General features: G+C 38.5%; 1 protein-coding gene across 3 annotated transcripts in view; it reads right to left on the minus strand.

Moving 5' to 3' along the window:
- Positions 1-19,499, minus strand: part of LOC120304292 (neuroligin-4, X-linked) — a 516,091-nt gene that overhangs the window by 348,675 nt on the left and 147,917 nt on the right. For all 3 annotated transcript variants that reach the window (XM_039334680.1, XM_039334679.1, XM_039334681.1), the window contains one exon: positions 17,702-18,527. In XM_039334680.1, the coding sequence (XP_039190614.1) occupies positions 17,702-18,173 (472 nt within the window). In that variant the 5' untranslated portion in view covers positions 18,174-18,527. The remainder of the gene's footprint in view (positions 1-17,701; positions 18,528-19,499) is intronic.

A 19,499-nucleotide genomic window follows, 5' to 3' on the forward strand; every position in this document is an offset into this window, starting at 1 on the left:
GGCAGAATCCAGAGAAGGCAGAATTGGGGTTTTCTATATTTGATGATTAAAGATGAAATATAATTGGATTCTGACATCCGACCCCTCTTACAAATAAGAGAGATCCACCTGAAAGAAAACAAAACAGGTATAACACTTAGTCAGGCTTGTTAGGATACTCTGTGTGAAACTTCTTCAATAGCTTCGGGGCTCTGATATGACGTTTATGGACCCACTCGTTTTGTGAGGGAGGGAGGTGTTTCCAGGCAACTAGGTACTGAGTTGCTCCATGATATCTCCTAGAATCAAGGATTTCTTTTATTTCGAAGTGTTGTTCACCCTCCACCATGACTGGAGGTGGGGGGGGGATTTTTGGCCGTAGAGTTGACTGATGCTCTCTTTCAAGCAAGCTGCAATGAAAAATTGGGTGTATTTGCCTGAGATTTTTGGGTAATTCTAATTCTACTGTTACTGGATTTATGATTCTTTTAATTGGAAAAGGTCCTATATATTTTGGTCCAAGTTTTTTACAGGGCTGTAGGGACTTTAGGTATTTTGTACATAAGTACACCATTTCTCCTATAATGAATGGTGTAGGCTCAATCCTTTTTTTATCGGCTTGTGCTTTGTATGCCTGCCTAGCTTCATCTAGTGCTTTTCTAACTATTGGCCAGGTGTTTTGTAGTTTTTCCATCCATTCTTTTCAGCGAAGGGATCGTTGGTTCGTTTGGGGTTAATTCTGGCATAGGGTTGAAACTTTGACCGGTGGCTATTTGAAAAGGAGTGTAACCTGTGCTGGAGTGGACTGCATTATTGTAGGCAACTTCTGCAAAAGGGAGTAAGTCCGCACACTCGGTCTGCTGGAAACTAAGAAAACATCTTAAATATTGCTTAAGTACGGAGTTCATTTTTTCAGCCGATCCATTTCCTTGAGGGTGGTGGCTAGAGGTCAGTCCCTGAGTGGTTCCTAAGAGGGATAAAAATTCCTTCCAAAATGCAGACGTAAATTGCACCCCCCTGTCAGAGATGATGCGTTGGGGTGCCCCATGCAATCTGTAAATGTGTTGGATGAAAAGTTTTGCTAAGGCTTTCGCAGTGGGAATCTTTTGGCAAGGGATAAAGTGCACCTGTTTGGAAAACAAGTCCGTGACCGTCCAGACCACAGTATTCCCATTGCTTTCTGGCAATTCCACTATAAAATCCATGGCTATGTCTCTCCAGGGGGCTGAGGGACTTGCCACTGTTTGCAATAGTCCTGGCACTTTCCCTTGCAACCTCTTTGCCGTGGCACATTTTGGACACCTGGCTATATAACTTTCAATGTCCTTTTTCATGGATGGCCACCAAAATTGCCGTTTAATTAAATGTAAAGTTTTTACAAATCCAAAATGCCCTGTTGATTTTGTGTCATGGCAAAGCTGCATGAACGTGATTCTTTGGGTTGTTGGTATATATAACTTTTCCCCTACCCAAGGCAACCCGTCTCTCTTTGTGCACACATTTTTGTTTTTCTGGAACCATTCATCTGTTTCCAAACTTTTTCTGAATTCAATTCCAGTTTGGCTGTCCAGTTGTGGTTTTAATTTGGCTTGGTTCTTGTGGTTACTGGTGCTGCCAGTTGTGACTCTGCCATTATTGGTTTAGAGTCTGTGGTTCGTGCGCTGTTATATTGAGGCATGCGAGATAGAGCATCTGCCAGGAAGTTCTTTCTCCCTGGTAAATGTTTGAGCTTAAACTGGAACTGGTGAAAATGCTGAGACCAGCGGGCTTGTTTGGGATTGAGTTTCCTGGACGTTTTCAGGGCTTCTAAATTTTTGTGATCTGTCCACACCTGGAAGGGGATTTTGTTGCCTTCCAGGAACTGTCGCCACGTGAGTAATGCCCAACGTATCCCATAAGCCTCCTTCTCCCATACGGGCCAGCGCTGTTCTGTTTCCGTGAGTTTCTTGGATGTATATGCACAGGGTTGCAATACTGCATCATTATTTTCTGGTAATAGCACAGCCCCCACTGCCACATCACTTGCATCTGCCTGTATTATGAAGGGCTTGTCCATATCTGGGTGTCTTAGTACTGGTTCGGCAGAAAAAAGTCTCTTTAGTCTCTCAAACGCTGCTTGGCATTCCATTGTCCATGTTAGTGGCTGGCTAGGTTTTACTGAGGATGCTCCCTTCGTTTTTAGTAAGTTAGTGAGGGGCAGGGCTATCTGGGCAAATGAGGGGATGAATTGGCGGTAAAAGTTTGCAAAACCCAGGAAACTTTGTAGTTGCTTTCTTGTGCGGGGTGGTGCCCAATCTAATACTGCTTTCACCTTCTCTGGGTCCATTTCAATGCCCTGTGGGGATATGCGATAGCCTAGGTAGTCTATCCTTTCCTGGTGGAATTCGCATTTTGAGAGTTTGGCATATAGGTGAGCAGCTCGCAGCTTCTTTAAAACCGCTCTGACAAGTTTGACGTGTTCTTCTTTTGTTTCGGTAAAGATAAGAATGTCGTCCAAGTAAACAAGGACCCCCTTAAACAGGTGCTCCCTTAGAACGTCATTGATTAATTGCATAAAGACTGCAGGGCCCCCTTGTAATCCAAATGGCAAGACTTTCATTGATAGCAAGGGATGAGAGAAGAAGAGAAACTAGAATAAATTGCTGCCTAATTTAAGTAACCCCTCTAGTCTCAGATAATTTGTAATGGGAGGTTGGTTTCAAATTAACTCCTTAGGGATGAGCCATTTTTAGATTGCTTCTTTTCATTTGGAGAAGAACTAGAATGGGTAATCACAGAGGGAAGAGCTCAAACATCTAGAGTTCAAATTATTCTGTGGTGAAAAAACTGAAAACTGGCAGCTGAGAAAGCTCAGAATTCATATGATGTAGAAGAGAGGAAGGCAATATTTATACAGTTTCTGGATTGGGTTAAGAAAAAAAATGTTGCAGTAAACAACTGGAACTTATTGTTGAAGGAAAAAATCTTCATCAGGGTCCAATCCAAGCTGGGAATAAACAACATGACGACTGCTTTAGAAAGAAGGTTGTAGTTTATTGAAGAGAAGAGCCAGACAGAAAGATGGCTCTGGAAAAAACCTGACCAGATGTAGTAGGGACTGGGTTTTTATACCTTGTTTGGCTTTTGTTTGGAGTTGTTCCTGTGGCATGAACTTTGACCTGAGTCTGAGTGTGCCTTTCTGGTATTCTGATAGTGGTGGGTTTATCTTATTATGTCCCAAAGGTCATATCCTGCTTCCCTGGGGCTGGGGCTGATGACTGTTGGATTTTTGGGTGTGAGGGATTGTTGATTCTAGGGATCTTTCTTTCTAATCCCAGTGTCATGGTTCTGATAGATGAGACCAAAAGAAATAAGAACTCTGAGGCATTTGTTTTCCTCAAAGAACAATTTTAATGGTTAAATAATATCAATACGAACAAAGGTGAAACCAAGACTGGAAGTTCTCCCCCAAAAGGTTACAAAGTAAAAGTTAAACTCCCCATCCACTAAATATGTAATAAATCACATTCTCCAATTAACATCTTCAGCGGGCTCTCTAGCGATAATTCTAGCTGCCAAACACTTGAGCAATTTGACCTTGGTTCCCATAAGAAAGTTATTATTTTGTCTTGAACAGAAGAATGCATTTTCCCTCCCCCCAAAGTTGTGGCAAGCTGAAAAACAAAGAAGAAAGATGGCTGTGACCAAAAGTAGTTTTGTAGGTTTGACAGCCAGCTTCCTGACTCAACTCCAATCTTTCTGACAAGATTATCACATCTGCATGTCTGCAGACCTGGTTTCTCTTTGGGGTAAAGAGACTTGGGGGTTGAGGGGTTGGTTTCTTCCTTTAAAATCCTTTTGGGAAATATATTTTGCCTTTGGGGAAATATATTCTGCCTTTTTAATATTTCCCAAAACATTTCTTTCTCTGGATACTTCCCCCAACCCCCATTTGTGCCATAAGAGTGTGAGCAACACACTTTTACTGGCACAAGATTAAAAATTGATCTGGTGAGGGAGACTTGATAAACAAGCTTTTAAACTATTAATGCAAAAAAAAAAAAGGGAAGACACTAATAGAGGCAACAGAAAAAGATCCTTGCAGTGGTTCCCATGAAGGTCTAAAGCCAGGGCAAAAGTTCTTTTAGGTGGAAAAGAAATTATAGTGTCCAATATTCTGTGCCAATTATTTTCAAATGTTGGATGACACTTTGAGCTTCCAGTCAGGTCTGCACATGCCTCCCAAATTGGTTTCCCAGCAAAGCCCTGAGCAAAGACCACTCTTTACATAATTGGCATGCACGCTTCTTTTTCATTCCCATCTGGACAGGTAACCTTTTTTAGATCCCAGGCTTTTTGAAGTGTCCCTAAAGGAGACATTGGCAGAATCTTGGAATCAGAGCTTCCCATAGTTTCAAGCAAGACTCTGACCCATTTACCCGCAGTGAGTCTTTTTCTCCTGCATCTGTCCTGGAGTCCCCTATTCCGGCAAGGCAATATTTCAGCCCTTGCCCCTTGGCAAGGCGACTTTTGAAGCTGCCCAAGCCCCTTGGCAAGATGACTTTTGAAGCCACCCTAGCCCCTTATCCCAGTGTCAGACCACAATGGGATCTGGGAGGACTCTGACTTCTTTTTCATAGAGTATGAGAGTCCCTCCTTAGAAGAGTGGAATTTTGCTCAGAGATTTTAGCAGTAGCCCAAGTACAAATCTCCAGTCATTCACTTATTCCATTCTATTTTCACACAGCCTTTCCCTTTTCCATAACAAAAGATCCTGCGCTCTGGCCAAACCCCCATGCTTTCCAGGGTCTGTCACTTGAACAGATCCTTTCTGCAGTTAGGAAAGGCTAGAGGGAGCAAAATCCAACTGTTATTGGGAAAAGGGTCTTTTCACTCACATACAGAGACGTACACACATTTCCTTTGCTCCCCTGCGCTTTAAAAGTTAAAATTTAGAGGTACTCACCTTCTTTCCAAAGCAGCCCTTGAGCTCAAACTCAAAACTCCCTTTATTATCCTTGCTCCACATGGGTGGGGCCTGGGAAACCCATCCACAGACACAAGGGGTCTGCTGCCAGCAAGATAGAGCTTACCAGTCTCAGTCAATTGGAGAGGTTGGCTTGGAGTCCCATCTGGGATGCCAAATTGTTGAAGGAAAAATCTTCATCAGGGTCCAGTCCAAGCCAGGAATAAACAACATGGCGACTGCTTTAGAAAGAAGGTAGTAGTTTATTGAAGAGAAGAGCCAGACAGAAAGATGGCTCTGGAAAAAAACTGACCACATGTAGTAGGGAGTGGGTTTTTATACCTTGTTGGGCTTTTGTTTGGAGTTGTTCCTATGGCATGAACTTTGACCTGAGTCTTACTTTCTGGTATTCTGATGGTGGTGGGTTTATCCTAGTATGTCCCAAAGGCCATATCTTGCTTCCTTGGGGTTGTGGCTGATTACTTTTGGATATTTTGGTGTGAGGGATTGTTGATTCTAGCGATCTTTCTTTCTAATCCCAGCTTCCTGACTCCAATCTTTCTGACAAGATTATCATATCTGCATTTCTGCAGACCTGGTTTCTGTTTGGGCAAAGAGACTTGGGGGGGTTGGTTTCTGCCTTTAAAATCTTTTGGGGAAATATATTCTGCATTTTTAATATTTCCCAAAATATTTCTTTATCTGTAGCAATGAAAGACTATGTAAATATTAGGAACCACAAATAAGATACTTTAATGGAAACATTGTTTAATTAAACCCTTCAACTTTCTATTTAAAAAGGAATGCTTATTCCCTTATTTCAATAATTCTCAAACAAATACCAAAAGTATTTAGGAGCTCATCTCTAGCAAGTGTTTTTCCCATGCAAGAAAGCTGGGATTTGTCTTCATTAGGCAGTTCATGCTAAGGATGAAAGAATGTCATGAAAAATATTGTTAGATCCACCGGTGGATCTGCGCGTGCGATGGCGGTTACTTTGTAGCCGTCCTCCTGGGTAAGTGTTTGAATCGCTATGAACAGTGGACATCAGCTGTTCAGCGGTTCAAAATCCCCCTCCTGGGCAAAGGGAGGGGGAAGAGGATTGTCTGAATAGTGGTAAAGCCTCTTATGCACCCCCAAGGCTTTTTTTGGGGGGTGAAAAGAGTGCTCCCACGGAGTTCAGACTGTCTCCGCTTCCCAGCTGCTTTTGTCTCTAGGGACAAAACAAGCCGCTGCAACCACCTCCGCGATTAAAGTGACCTGGTGAGTTTTTCTTAGAAGCGGACAGAACTGAGTAGAGGATTTTGTTTTTGCTTTCTTTGATTTTATTTGGATTTTAAGTTTAAAGATTTATCTTTATATTCCCTCTTTTTATTTTTTTTTCCTTTGTAGAAAGGGAAAGTAAAATGGTGATCGGCAGGCTTTTCGATGTTTTTTTTTTCCCTTTCTTTTTTTTTTTAAATGACTGGAACGGAATGTGGACTTGATTATTTATAATGATTTTTTGATGTTGGGTTTGGATTTTAGAAGGATTATTATTTTTGTTTAACTTTTTTGTTTTGTTTTTTGTACTTTTCAAAAAAATGGAATGGATTTTTTCTATTTAATCATTTTTTTCTCTTTCCCTTTTCTTTTTTTTAACTTTTTTCTTTTTATTATAATGATCTCCTTTTGAAGGATTTTTTGATTTTTTGGAGTTAATCTCTCTTTTTCTTTTGCTTAATTTTTGTAATTTTTAAGAAGGAGTAAAGATTTTTTTAAGATGGCTCCAAAGCATCCAGTAATTCCTACAGCTCCTAAGGGGGTTTCTTCTTCGGTGTTATCATCAGCGCAACAACCTAAATCAATAGCTTCACCCTCTTCTTTGGCACAGTCAATAATGGTGAAGGATTTGCAAGACATGATGGGAAATGTTATATCTCACATTAGGGGAGAAATGAAAGAGATTTTAGAGGAAAATAATAAGATTTTGAGGCAAGAGATAGTTTTGGCTTTAAAAGGAGTTGCCTTTGTTCTTGAAAAGCTGAACTCTCGCGTAGAAGAGGTAACAGAAAAAGTGGAACTGATGGAGGGAAAATTTGAAAGCATGGAAAAAGAGATGGAAAATTTTCAAGATGAGATTCTTATGCTTCAATATAGACAAATGGAATATGCTTTAAGAATTAGAGGCTTGAGAGAGTCTGTGCAAGGAGATCTGAGAGAGATGGTTGCAAATGACTTTGCTGTGATTTTGAATAGAGAAAAAGAGGAAATACTTAGTGAAATTGAAAAAAACATTTAGAGTTAACTCTGTGGTGGCAGAGCAAAAGAATTTGCCAAGAGATGTGGTAATTTACTTTGGGAAAAGATCCCTGCGCAATGAAATTATACAAGCTTTTTATAAGAAGAGGTTTCAAATTGCTTCACAAGATGTTATAATTTTAAAGGAGATCCCATCTGAAATTTTAAGAAGAAGAAAGGAGTTTGCTTTTTTAGCAGATGAACTTAAAAAGAGACGAATCTTGTTCAGATGGGATGCTCCGACTGGAATGGTGGTGAGTTACCTGGGGATACGTTATAGACTTAATACTGTTTTTAAAGCAAAAGACTTCTACACTTCAGTCCTGGGGGTATGTTCATCGCCATCTATTACGTTTAAAGCTTTGGAAGAGAAGAAGATAGAATTGCAGTCTGAAGAGCCTATACTTATGAAAATTGGGAAATCTCAGTTCGAGGGGCCTCAACAAGTTGAGATGGAGGAGCAGAGGGTAACCTGTGCAACATATAACTGTAAAGAAAAGGGGCAACAGAAAAAGGAGGTTAAGGAAGCCTCACAAGTATTGGTTTCTGAATCTGCGGGAGAAGTAAGATTTATAAATTTTTGGGAGCAACCTTTAAGGGTAGAATTGCAGTCTGAAGAGCCTATATTAATGAAAACTGGGAAATCTCACTTCGAGGGGCCTCAACAAGTTGAGTTGAAGGAGCAGAGGACAACTCGTGCAACACATAAACGTAAAGAAAAGGAAAACAGAAGAAGGAGGTTAAGGAAGCCTCACAAGTATTGGTTCCTGAGTCTGTGGGAGAAGCAAGATTTATAAACTTTTTGGAGCAACCTTTAAGGGCAGATTTCAAAGCACTTCTTTCGAGGTTTATGGATAAGAGAGACTGATAAGGAATGTGTTTATTGTGGATGGAATTGGTTATTGGTAAAGATTTAAATATGTATAAGGGAATTTTAATGTTTTAAGTAATGTTTAAATTTGTGTTTTGGAGGGAGTTTATAAAGAATGATGGATAATAATATAAGTATGATATTAGAAAATGTTTAGAGCATATTATAATGTGTTTAATGATTGTAATTATAAAAAAATTTTGGTTTTTTTATATATTATTATTTTTAAGAGAAGATAACTTGTTTAATTTAATGTATTTAGATTTGCTTAGGATTTATATGTGTTTTAAGTTTTTTTTTGATAGGAGAGAAGATTATGGAGATCGAATGAAAAATTTTAGATAAGAAGTTTAAGTTTAGCAACTTAAGGACTATTCAAAAGAGTATTTAGTCTTAATGGTATAATGAATGTTTATATGTTTATTTTTGTGTCTTAGGATAAAGAAAGAGGGAGAGATTAGATTTTATATTGTATGTATAGATATCTAAGGAGTATTTAAAGGAACATTTTGCTTTAAATATGTATAAGGGAATTTTAATGTTCTAAGTAATGTTTAAATTTGTGTTTTGGAGGGAGTTTATAAAGAATGATGGATAATAATATAAGTATGATATTAGAAAATGTTTAGAGTATATTACAACGTGTTTAATGATTGTAATTATTATTTTTAAGAGAAGATAACTTGTTTAATTTAATGTATTTAGATTTGCTTAGGATTTATATGTGTTTTAAGTTTTTTTGAAAATTTTTAATTAAGCCTGTACTCAGCTCCGGGAAGGTTGGGGGAGGGTATGGGAGGTTTGGGGAGGTGGGGGAGGGTATGGGAGGGTTGGGGGGGTTTGGGGAAGGGAATTATTTTGTAAAATTTGAAAATTTTCAATAAAAAAAAGAAAAATATTGTTAGAAACTTTTATGAATATTCAGAACAAATTTCTACACATCAGAATTGTAAAGGCCACAACAGAAGCAAGAGGAGGAAGTTACTATGTTATTAGGGGAAGGTATTGGTTCTGGACTGGATTCCACTGGGGTTTTTTCCAGAAACATAAGAACCAAGTTTAGGACTATTATATTTAGGTTGCAAAAATCTGGACAATCATCAGATGGCAGCAGTGAAATTCAGTTTTCTGCATAAATGTCTTGCCATCTATTGATCATGTCTGTCTATCTGTCTGTGTCTATCTATAGATCTATCGATCAATCAATTGATCACCACCTGACTCTCATGTGTGCTTTGATACCATGCTATGACAATAATAATAATAATAATAATAATAATAATAATAACAACAACAACAATAATAATAATAATAATAATAATAATTGGAGGTCATCTAGTCCAACCCCCTGCTCAGGCAGGAAACCCTATTCCATTTCAGACAAATGGCTGTCCAGTCTCTTCTTAAAAACTTCCAATGTTGGAGCATTCACCACTTCTGGAGGCAGGTTGTTCCACTGGTTAATTGTTCTAACTGTCTGCCATTGATTATGGGGAGGGCGGATGGGAGGGGTGATGCTTGGGGGAAAGCAAAAGTAACTGCTTCTTGGGGAAAGTGAATCTCCCTGGAATGTTGTTTCAAGGTCACCCAGCTGGGAGAAAAATGCAGCTGCATACTAACCTACACTTGAAGTAACTGTTTTGAAAACATCTTGCTTGAATCTGATTGGTCATCAGCAATGGGAGGCAGGTCAGGGAGGGAAAAGTTGAACTTAGGGATTTTGGCACACAATTCTCAGTTCTGGTTATGCATTACTATAATGCATTTGATTTCTAATAAAACTATACCTTTCTCAACAAATGGAGTCAAGGATCGTTTCTATTTAAAGATTTACATTTGTGGCAGGTCTGACACTATCTATCTATCTATCTATCTATCTATCTATCTATCTATCTATCTATTAGATTTTTATCTTACCTTTGTTACTTTATACTACATACATAATATTCCTTCCTCCTCCTATTTTCCTAACAACAACCATGTGGATTGAGCTGAGAGAGTGACTGGCTCAAAGTCACCCAGATTACTTCTATGTCTAAAATAGGATTGGAATTCATAGTCTCTTGGTTTCTAGGCCAGCACTTTAACCAATGGTGGGATTCAAATACCTGAACAACCTGTTCTCTTATTGGATGCAGACCTGGGCCTCCAAGGCCTAGAACAGATTTCTGGAAGTGACATCCATGCACTTCTGGTGGGCCATTCTAAGCCTGGGAGGCCTCCTCCAGGCCTCCGAGGCCTAGACTGGACTTCCAGAAGCAGTGTGCATTCAGTCGCTTTTCCGAACACAGCAAAATTTAGCTACCAGTTCTGCCGAACCAGTGTGAACCGACTGAATCCCATCACTGACTTTAACCACTACACCAAATTGGCTCTTGATTCAGATTTTGAATTCTGGAACCCATATTTAGTAGTCCTAAACAAAATTCTTTAAAAATGGGATATAATATATTTTAGAAGTAGTAATTAAAAATGTAATCAATGTTTAATTATCAATTGTGAGGTATATCTGATCACTTTATTCAATAACATGGCAGGGGGCTTTGTTGTCACAAATCTTGTTTTTCAACACAGAAAATTCTTCCATCCATCTTTGGCCTCTTTTTATGGGCTCCCTTGTGTGATTAAATGAAAAAATAATCTAACCATGCTGTTCTCTCCATCCTTATTTTGAATAATCACATTGAAAGAGCTTTTTTCACATTTCTTAGTTTTCATAGCACCAGATGAGCAAAGTAAACTCCAAGGAATTATTTGTTATTTGGTTGGGGGGGAAATTAGCATCTGCACCTCATTGTCATGTTCACAATCAGAATGATTTTGATGTAGCTCTAGCTGTGCTTTTTAAAAAACAAAACTGAACTGTGACTATAAAAATATATTCATTTTTTTAAAATAACCCTCAGGAGTCTAAGAGCCAAAATAATAACAAAGGCTCATTTTACTTTGTATACATTTCCAAATTCACCTCCCAATATACTGAAAACATGTGCTAAAGCAGCAGTGCTAAAGAAGCTTATCATTTGAATATTTTTTTAAGGACTATTATCTAGAAGAGAGGGAAAAGCAGTCCTTTAATGTCACTGAAATCTCAAACTAATATTTTTCAGAAGAAAGATGAGAAGGAGGAGGAAAAGCAAAACATCAGGGGCAATAAGAACAAAAATTGGTGAATTAAATCAATTAACTTTTAAATTCTGGATAGAACTTAGGGTCTGAAACAGGACCATAATTGCTAAATTCAGAATAGAATAGAATCTCAAAAAAATACCATTATGCATATACCCACATGCATACACATATGACACAGAGAAACATCACAGTCTAGTTCGAATGTATACATATGCATAGTGAAAAAAAAAGAATCCTGCAAATTTAGAAGACGGATGGCATAAGGAACAAAGCTGTTACAGAATCTAGTAGTTCTGCTATAAATACTTTGAAACCTCCTCCCATAGGGGAGCAACAGAAACAGATCGTGAAGTGGGTGTCAACCTCCAGCTCAAATATCCAAATAAAAGTCCAGGATTACTTTCATTTCTGAAAAGCCTACTGGTTTATTGAATATATGGCATGATATAGGCAAAGGAAAACAAACTCCCAAATTCTAGGGCATTAAACCATAGCATATAACAATGATGGTGAACCTTTTAGAGACTGAGTGCTCCCAAACTGCCCCGCCTCCCCGCCCACCCCCGCTCTGTGCCCCACTCACCCGCATGGCCACCCACCGCCTCCATGGCCCACCACAGCAGATCACCCAGGCAGCCCAGCAGTGCCATGGCAGTCATGCCCTCTGCCCATACCCCACAGGATCATCTGCATGTAATGGCACGAGGGCAGAGTCTTGTCCCTCCTGCCTGGCTGCCATGCCCTTGGCTGTGCTGCTCTGCGTGGACTGCGCTCGGGGGCAACTCTCCTCTGGGGGGGCTGCTGGTGAGGAGGGGGCACAGGGAGAGGTGGGGCTGGGGCGATGGTGCACATGCCCACAGAGAGGGCTCTGTGTGCCACCTCTGGAACGAGTGTCATAGGTTCGCCACCACTGGCATATAACAATGACATTCCCAGCCAGACCCAGCCAGATGTCCATGTAGCTCATGCAAATGAATTCTCTTTGTTATGGGAACCATCTGCTATCTTCTTCACACCTGCTAGAATGTCCTTGAATGGTTTCCATACAGCCTTCTCACACCAAACTTTGAAGAACTGAGGAGGTTTCATTACTCTAACTAACCTAATCAAAAGCATCATTTTCCCTGCTTACTCTAATGGCAAGATGAAAACAAAGAGGCATTTAGCAGTCAAATTTATATAGTCCCTTTTAACATAAACATTGCCCATAGACGGACCAGACCCTACGCACCATGATCATGCACCCCAAAGAGCCATTCCCCAACAATGAAAGATCTTCTGTTATATACAGAATCAAGTGTAAGAATTGCCAATACAATTACATTGGGGAAACAACCAAAAGGCTGAAGACCAGGTTCCATGAACATGAGTTGGCGATCAGAAGACAAGACCAGTGCTCACAGGTATGGGCTCATATGGCCAGCCATGGCCACATGTTTGATCTTGCCAATGCTGAGGCCATATCTCGAGATCCCCCAAGGGGGGCTGATTGCTCAAGGAGGCCTGGCTGTCTGACAAGAACTTGATCAAGTGACATTTAGACCTCTTGCCTGCTTACCAGACACTTAGGGGGTGGGAGGGACAGCTGTCCCTCCCACCCCCTAAGTGTCACGATGAATGCAACCACCCTGCTCCTTGTAATTCATGATGAATGCAACCACCCTGCTCCTTGTAGGATCAGAATGGCGGGGCTGTAGGTGAAACAATTGCGACCATCATGGAGGACCATGAATCTATAGCATGCCCCGAATTCAATTCTGAGATGGATGCTCAGGCTCGGTTAGAAGAGAGGGGGGAGGAGGGCAAAGAGAAAAAGCTGGATGGCCAGCTTTTTGCACGCACGCTAGGAAAGCAACTGCGGGTGGGGGAACAGCTTGTGAACCCGCTAATATGCTGATAGATGTGGGACAACTAAGAGCACTATGGCCAATTGAAGCGAATAGACCAGTGACTCGTTCAAGGAGCAGGGCGCAGAAGCAGCTTTGCTTTGCTTTGTTTTCACTCTGATGACGTCGGCAGTTTGGCCGACGAAATCTAAGTGGTTTTATATTAAACAGCTTTTGTTTATATTTTCATCCTGGTGTTCGATTTTTCTTTTGCTCTTGCTTTTCTAACATGCACACACCCAGGATTCGCATTTTTAATGTAATTAAAGTTAATGTAATTAACTTTGATGAGGGATGTGTGATACAAGTAGATGAGTCACTCAATTATGCAGCAATCACAACTAATGCTATGACTGGCCGACCTGGGCGCATTACACAGTCCAGAAGCCGAGTGCAGGCATTAACTCACGTATAAATGTTTACTCCCATTGATTTATGTACGCCCTAATGAAGTTGGCAGGAGCCAATGAAAGTTAGGTTGCTAATTTTTTAAAACTTTTAACGTTTTATACTTAAAACTTTTGTTTTATATTAAAACTTTTAACGTTTTAACTTTTCTTGGTGATCAAATTTTATTCTCTCTCTCTCTCTCTCTCTCTCTCTCTCTCTATATATATATATATATATATATATATATATATATATATATATATATATATATATATATATATATATATATATATATGGTGAAAATATAAACTGAACACCAGGGTAATAAAAACTGTAAAAGTTTTTAATAAATTAAAACTATAAAAGTTTTAAAAAGCGCCAAGCTTTCGCCGTCACCTGCCGGCATCCTCAGGGCTATATATCCTATATATATTTTCACGGGTACAAGTATGCAGGTCTTAGCGTATTCAGGTCTTTTCCCATATAAGATTGAGAGTATCTTGGCAACATTTCAACAAGGTCCCACTCGTCATCTTCAGGCTGGGGTTTTTGGCTTCGTGCTTGTGCGAGCAAAGTGTAATCGGAGCTGCTGTCTCTCTATAAATATTGGTGGGTGGGTGTGGAGTGCTGGCTTAGTTGCTGTAGGTGGGTTGGTTGGCTGGGTTGGAGTTATTGTTTGTGGATTGTTTGGCTGTTTCATAACATCCTGAGTAGTTGAGGTGCTGGCTGTGTGCCCATTAGTCTTTTGTGTTGTAACGACCTGGGTAATGGGCTGTGTGGTGACATCCTGAGATCTAGTGTAGTGATATCCTGAGTTCTGTGTTGCAACATTCTGGGTGGTAGGCTGTGTTGTAACATCCTGAGCTTTAGAAGGCCAGATGCTGAAGTTGAAACTCAAGTACTTTGGCCACCTAATGAGAAGGAAGGACTCACTGGAGAAGAGTCTAATGCTGGGAAAGATTGAGGGCAATAGAAGAATGGGACGACAGAGAATGAGGTGGCTGGATGGAGTCACTGAAGCAGTAGGCATGAGTTTAAATGGACCCCTGGCCTCCGTTTTGCCAGCAGAGGCCTTCAGGAAAAGGGGGGGGGAGCAGGAGACAGGCATCACAAACACTTTTCACACTGAGAATGGAAGTTTCTGGGGTCCATAATCTCGTGCAACTTCAAATACCCATCCTCTTTTGCAGAGAATGGATGCCTAAGCTCACGTGAAATCATGGATCCCAGAAACTTCCATTCTCTGTGCGAAAAACATTTCCAAGTTGATTCTCCTCTCCCTCAAAGACAAAGAAACAGTGGCAGAGAGGAGACAGATCTTAGCAAGTGGCATGGAAGGAAGTGAGGAGGAAGCAATTGTGGGGAGCAGGGAGGGGGAATAGGGTGACTGTTTCAGAGACTCTGCAGTCGTTCATAAGGGCGAACAATTGCCATGGTGCTGCAACATTTGTAATTTCAGGACATGTTCATAAACACTAGAGGGTGCTTATTGTGTAACTTTGAATGGGCGCTAAGTTAACATTTGTAACTCGGATTACCTGTATACTACTTCATAATGCTTTACAGTCCTCTCTAAGCAGTTTACAGAGTCAGCATATTGCTGGTTCTTCAGAAGAAAGGAAGGCTGAGTCAGGATCGAACTGATAATTTTAATTTGACATTTAATGTTTATTAAATAGAAATTATCTCTATACTTATATTGGTTCTCTGAAAGCTTGAATCTTTTTTTAATAAATCTAACTGACAATTGAATCTTCTTTTATAAATCTGACTATTTTCCAGCCATACCAGACAGGGCCACTAAAAACATCCATGTAGCCATTCCATGGAAACAATAATTTGGACTTGAGTATTGCCTTTAATTATACCTGAAACAGGCACCTATTTTATTCTATAATTAAAGTTTTCCATTATTGGTGGAAGATTCTTTCAATCTGAATTCTTTCAAATCCTAACAGTTTATCCCAAATGGGCCTTCTAAAACAGATTGGTATTTCACATCTACCACATGGGAAAACCAAGTTATTTTGTAATGTTGTTTATAAATTCAATCCTTTTTGTAAAAAAAATATTTTTAAAAAATGTTAAATATCAGAGACAAAAGTGAATTGAATTGATTACTTTATTTGGCCAAGTGTGATTATACGCTTAAGGATTCTGTCTCCATTGCAGAAACTCTCAGGAAAGTAGAATGTCATGAAAGTAGGTTCTAGCACAGGGGTCTTCAAACTCAGACCTTTTATGCTCATGGACTTCAACTCCCAGAAGTCCTCAGCCAGGCACACTGGTTGTAGAATTCTGGGAGTTGAAGTCTATGAGTCATAAAAGGGCCAAGTTTGAAAACCCCTGCTCTAGCATAAAATTTCTGGCAATTACAGTACATTCAATAAATGTATGCCAGAGATCATAACTTTCCAAAAATTAGATGAATTAATTTGATACCAACCCATTTCAAGTTAGAGACTAAATAAATTCCTTCTATAATCTTTTCTTCCTCTGGATTATTTTTTTAATCACCTATAAATCACTTGATTTTATATTAATATTTATATAAAGTAAGTCCCTTGGTACCAAAATGATAGCAAAAATACAAGATTCCCCTAGATTAAATTAAACAAACAGTATTTTTAGTCTCAACTTGAACAGCTTGAATGCATGCAGGGTTCATTTGCTTTGTGCATAGGTATGAGATAGGAGGTATACCTTCGGCTTATTAAATTGGAGATTGACAAGTGTTTGGTTTTCCTTTATATAATGTCAAGCTGAACTCTTCCTTCCTTTATTTATGCAGCACCATAGCTCTCCATTAAAATCATGCTAGTTTGCTCTTTTTCTCACTTGCTGTGAAATGATTGGCCATACTTTTCCATAATCCATCTTGAATTGGCCAACAGGTTCTTTATTCCATCAATAAGAGGAACACAACTTAGCAAGGATCTTTGAAAAACTGAACCACTAACTCCTTTAGTTGAGACAGAGAAAAGGAAATAGATACATTGTAATATGCTAATAGGAAAGGGGATGGAAAATGTGCTGAGACTTCATAGCTTAAGTATTGTTTTTTTTACATTATTGGTAGGAGTAGCAGCAATAGTAATAGTAATGTTTCATTTTTCTTTTTTAAAGGTAGGAAGTAAGAATTAATTATACCAGCAGCACTGCCAACACTCAACAGAATCTAAAATAAAAGCAGAATCAAAGCAAAAGAACAAAGCAAAACAAAACCAAACCAAACCAGAATAGTGATAAAGGCCTCAAGTACTTTGCTATTTTAAATAAACAATTTCTGCAGGGTACATAGATAATGATGAATCTATTGCTATGAACAAAAGGAAATTGAAATGATCTGTTTTAAATATTTTACTAATACACATCTACAGGACAATTTTATATTATTCTGTATAATAGAACCAAAAGCTATTTGCTATGTAAATAATTATCTTTGGGTAAGGAATAACAAAGCTAAGGCTATTGGTAAGAATGTTAATGAGGGATTATTTAAAATTATAATAATAAGAAAAAGAATAAAATAAATATTTGCAATAGAAATAACCCATAGAAAAATCATTAGGGAAGAAAACTTATGTGAAACAATTAATAATAACTCTTGGCTATTTTGTTATAGTTATTGATTGGCTTATTTGCAATTGTCTGAATTAAGAATTATATATCTATATATATACACAGAGCTATTAAAATTCTGACAGCTTAAAAAATCAAAATATTTCTATGCCGTATAAATGAATTATTTATTCTAAAGTAATAAAAAGTCAGAAAATTCTAAAAATTGAAATGATCTAAAAATGATCATTCAAAAGTTTTCTATTAAAATAAGGTATAAACATTTTTTTCATTTCAAGGCTTGCATAATATATTACTATAGATTCTTAAAATATTAAAATTTGTTTATTTTTTGTTTAAATAGTTACAGAGCTATTTGTATTTTTTTTTACTGTATATATCTTGACTTTTCCTCTATGAACAACCAGAGATTGACATAGAACACTCTTTGAAAGGAAAATTGGACTAATATCATAAATTCATGTAACAAATATGAACAAGTAATACAGGCTATTCTTATAATGTTTTAATCTAATAAGAATCAATAATATTTTTATAGTTCCTCACATAGGTCACTGCAGAATTCCTACAGTGTATGCTTCAATAAATTGTGCAAATTGGCCAACAGGCCGGCTCATGGTTAGTGAATGTACTTACCATTCTCAGTTGGTATGTAGATGTTCAGATAAAGGCAGTCTTCATTTTGATCTTGCACATAGGTCATTACAGTATCCAAGTTGGCAGTAAACCAAACTGGTAGCATGTCATTAAGCAGCGACCTCTCATCCAGATACTGTGGGCAAACAGCAGCAAATTGTGTGGCATTTCGTATACCAGTCCATGATGAAGGAGGTTCTGGGGGTTGGAAACGTCTCTCTCCAGTTGGAGGAGAAGCATAAGGGACTCCCAAATACTGTTCCACAGGACCAAGGATTTCATTGGGCAAGGGTGTTCTTACACCACGGATTTTGCCATAATTTGTAATTACAACTGGGTATTGTGCTTGTCCCTCAATAAACGTAAAACGTATTGCTAGGGCAGTTATCCAAAGGAGGACATTAGAATTCAGCATGACACAAAAAGGAGTAAAAATCAAAGGCAGCCATAAGAGTCCCACTGGCTTTGACATGGTTTTACATCAGCATTAGCAGGTCCTGAGGACGTTCACACCCAGGAAGAAAAATAATTTTTGCAGAAAGAAACCAAAACAACAGCAAAAATCAGAAAAGGGAGGAATCAGTTGGCAGGAAGAGAATAATTTACCAAGGAAAACGTAAAATATTCTTGTTCAAGCAGGGAAAACCCAATATAAATGTGGTAGGTGTCTCAGCAGATGGACTTATTCTGGCTATAGCCCATCCCTTGATTCTTGTATTTAATGCTGATATGTATCCAAGAAGATAAGATACCCAGATACTTAGAGCCTACTGTGCAAATCCATTTGGGGGACCCATTTGAGTTAATTCCACCATGATGTAGAACCCTGCCAGGGAAGAAAAGGGAGAAAGAGAAAGGATTATGTTTTTGCTAATAACAGTTATATATATATATATATATATATATATATATATATATATATATATATATATATATATATATATATACAGTTATATTATTTTGCCACAATTTTATTCCCTCTATCCATTGCTACAAAATAAGCAACAGGATGCAAGAACAGCTCATTCGTGAATCATAATGGAATACTCTAAACCTCTCCACTAGCAGCCATGCTTTAATAATCATACTAAACATAAGCTACCATGTCCATTGTATATTTCATTTTCAGCATATTAAAAATTGGACAAGAAATGCCAGGTACTACACCTAAATCTAATAACAAAACTCAATGTCATTACCAATTTACTTAAATTTAAGTTAAAGAAAAATTGGAAGGAAATTCAACAAAGCCAAATTTATATCATTGATCTGAGACATTTTTAATTTGCAATAAACGGTAAGGTAGGGCAGGGGTCCCCAACCCCCGGTCTGTGGACCGGTACCGGGCCTTGGCATGCCACAACCAGCCCCATATGCAGGATACAGGTAGCACATAAAACCATGTAGTCTCTAGTCCACGGAAAAATCTCTCTCCATGGAACCAGTCCCTTGTGTCCAAAAGGTTGGGAACTTCTGAAATAGGGTGTTTACTCTTTTGTAGTTGAAGGAGTATTTGAATACAGACTATACTCCTTGAGCATTAGAAAAAATATTGAACATTTTTAGCATGCTTATGCATGAATGTATTTTCACAAGCAGCAAAATAAGTTCAAAATATTTTTCTACATTTAAACATTTAAAATTGCTGTATTTGTCTTTTATTCTGGAAAATCAAACATATAATTAAACAGGTTTCAGAAATATTGGGGGTGAGTCTTGCTTACTTGAAAATATATCACGAAGGAGACTTTCAATTTTTGTGAAATGCATCATTTAACATTTAACAGGAACATAGAAA

This window comes from Crotalus tigris, unplaced genomic scaffold (genome assembly GCF_016545835.1).
Source record: "Crotalus tigris isolate CLP2741 ecotype Arizona unplaced genomic scaffold, ASM1654583v1 scf7180000017633.3093840, whole genome shotgun sequence".
NCBI lineage: Eukaryota > Metazoa > Chordata > Lepidosauria > Squamata > Viperidae > Crotalus > Crotalus tigris.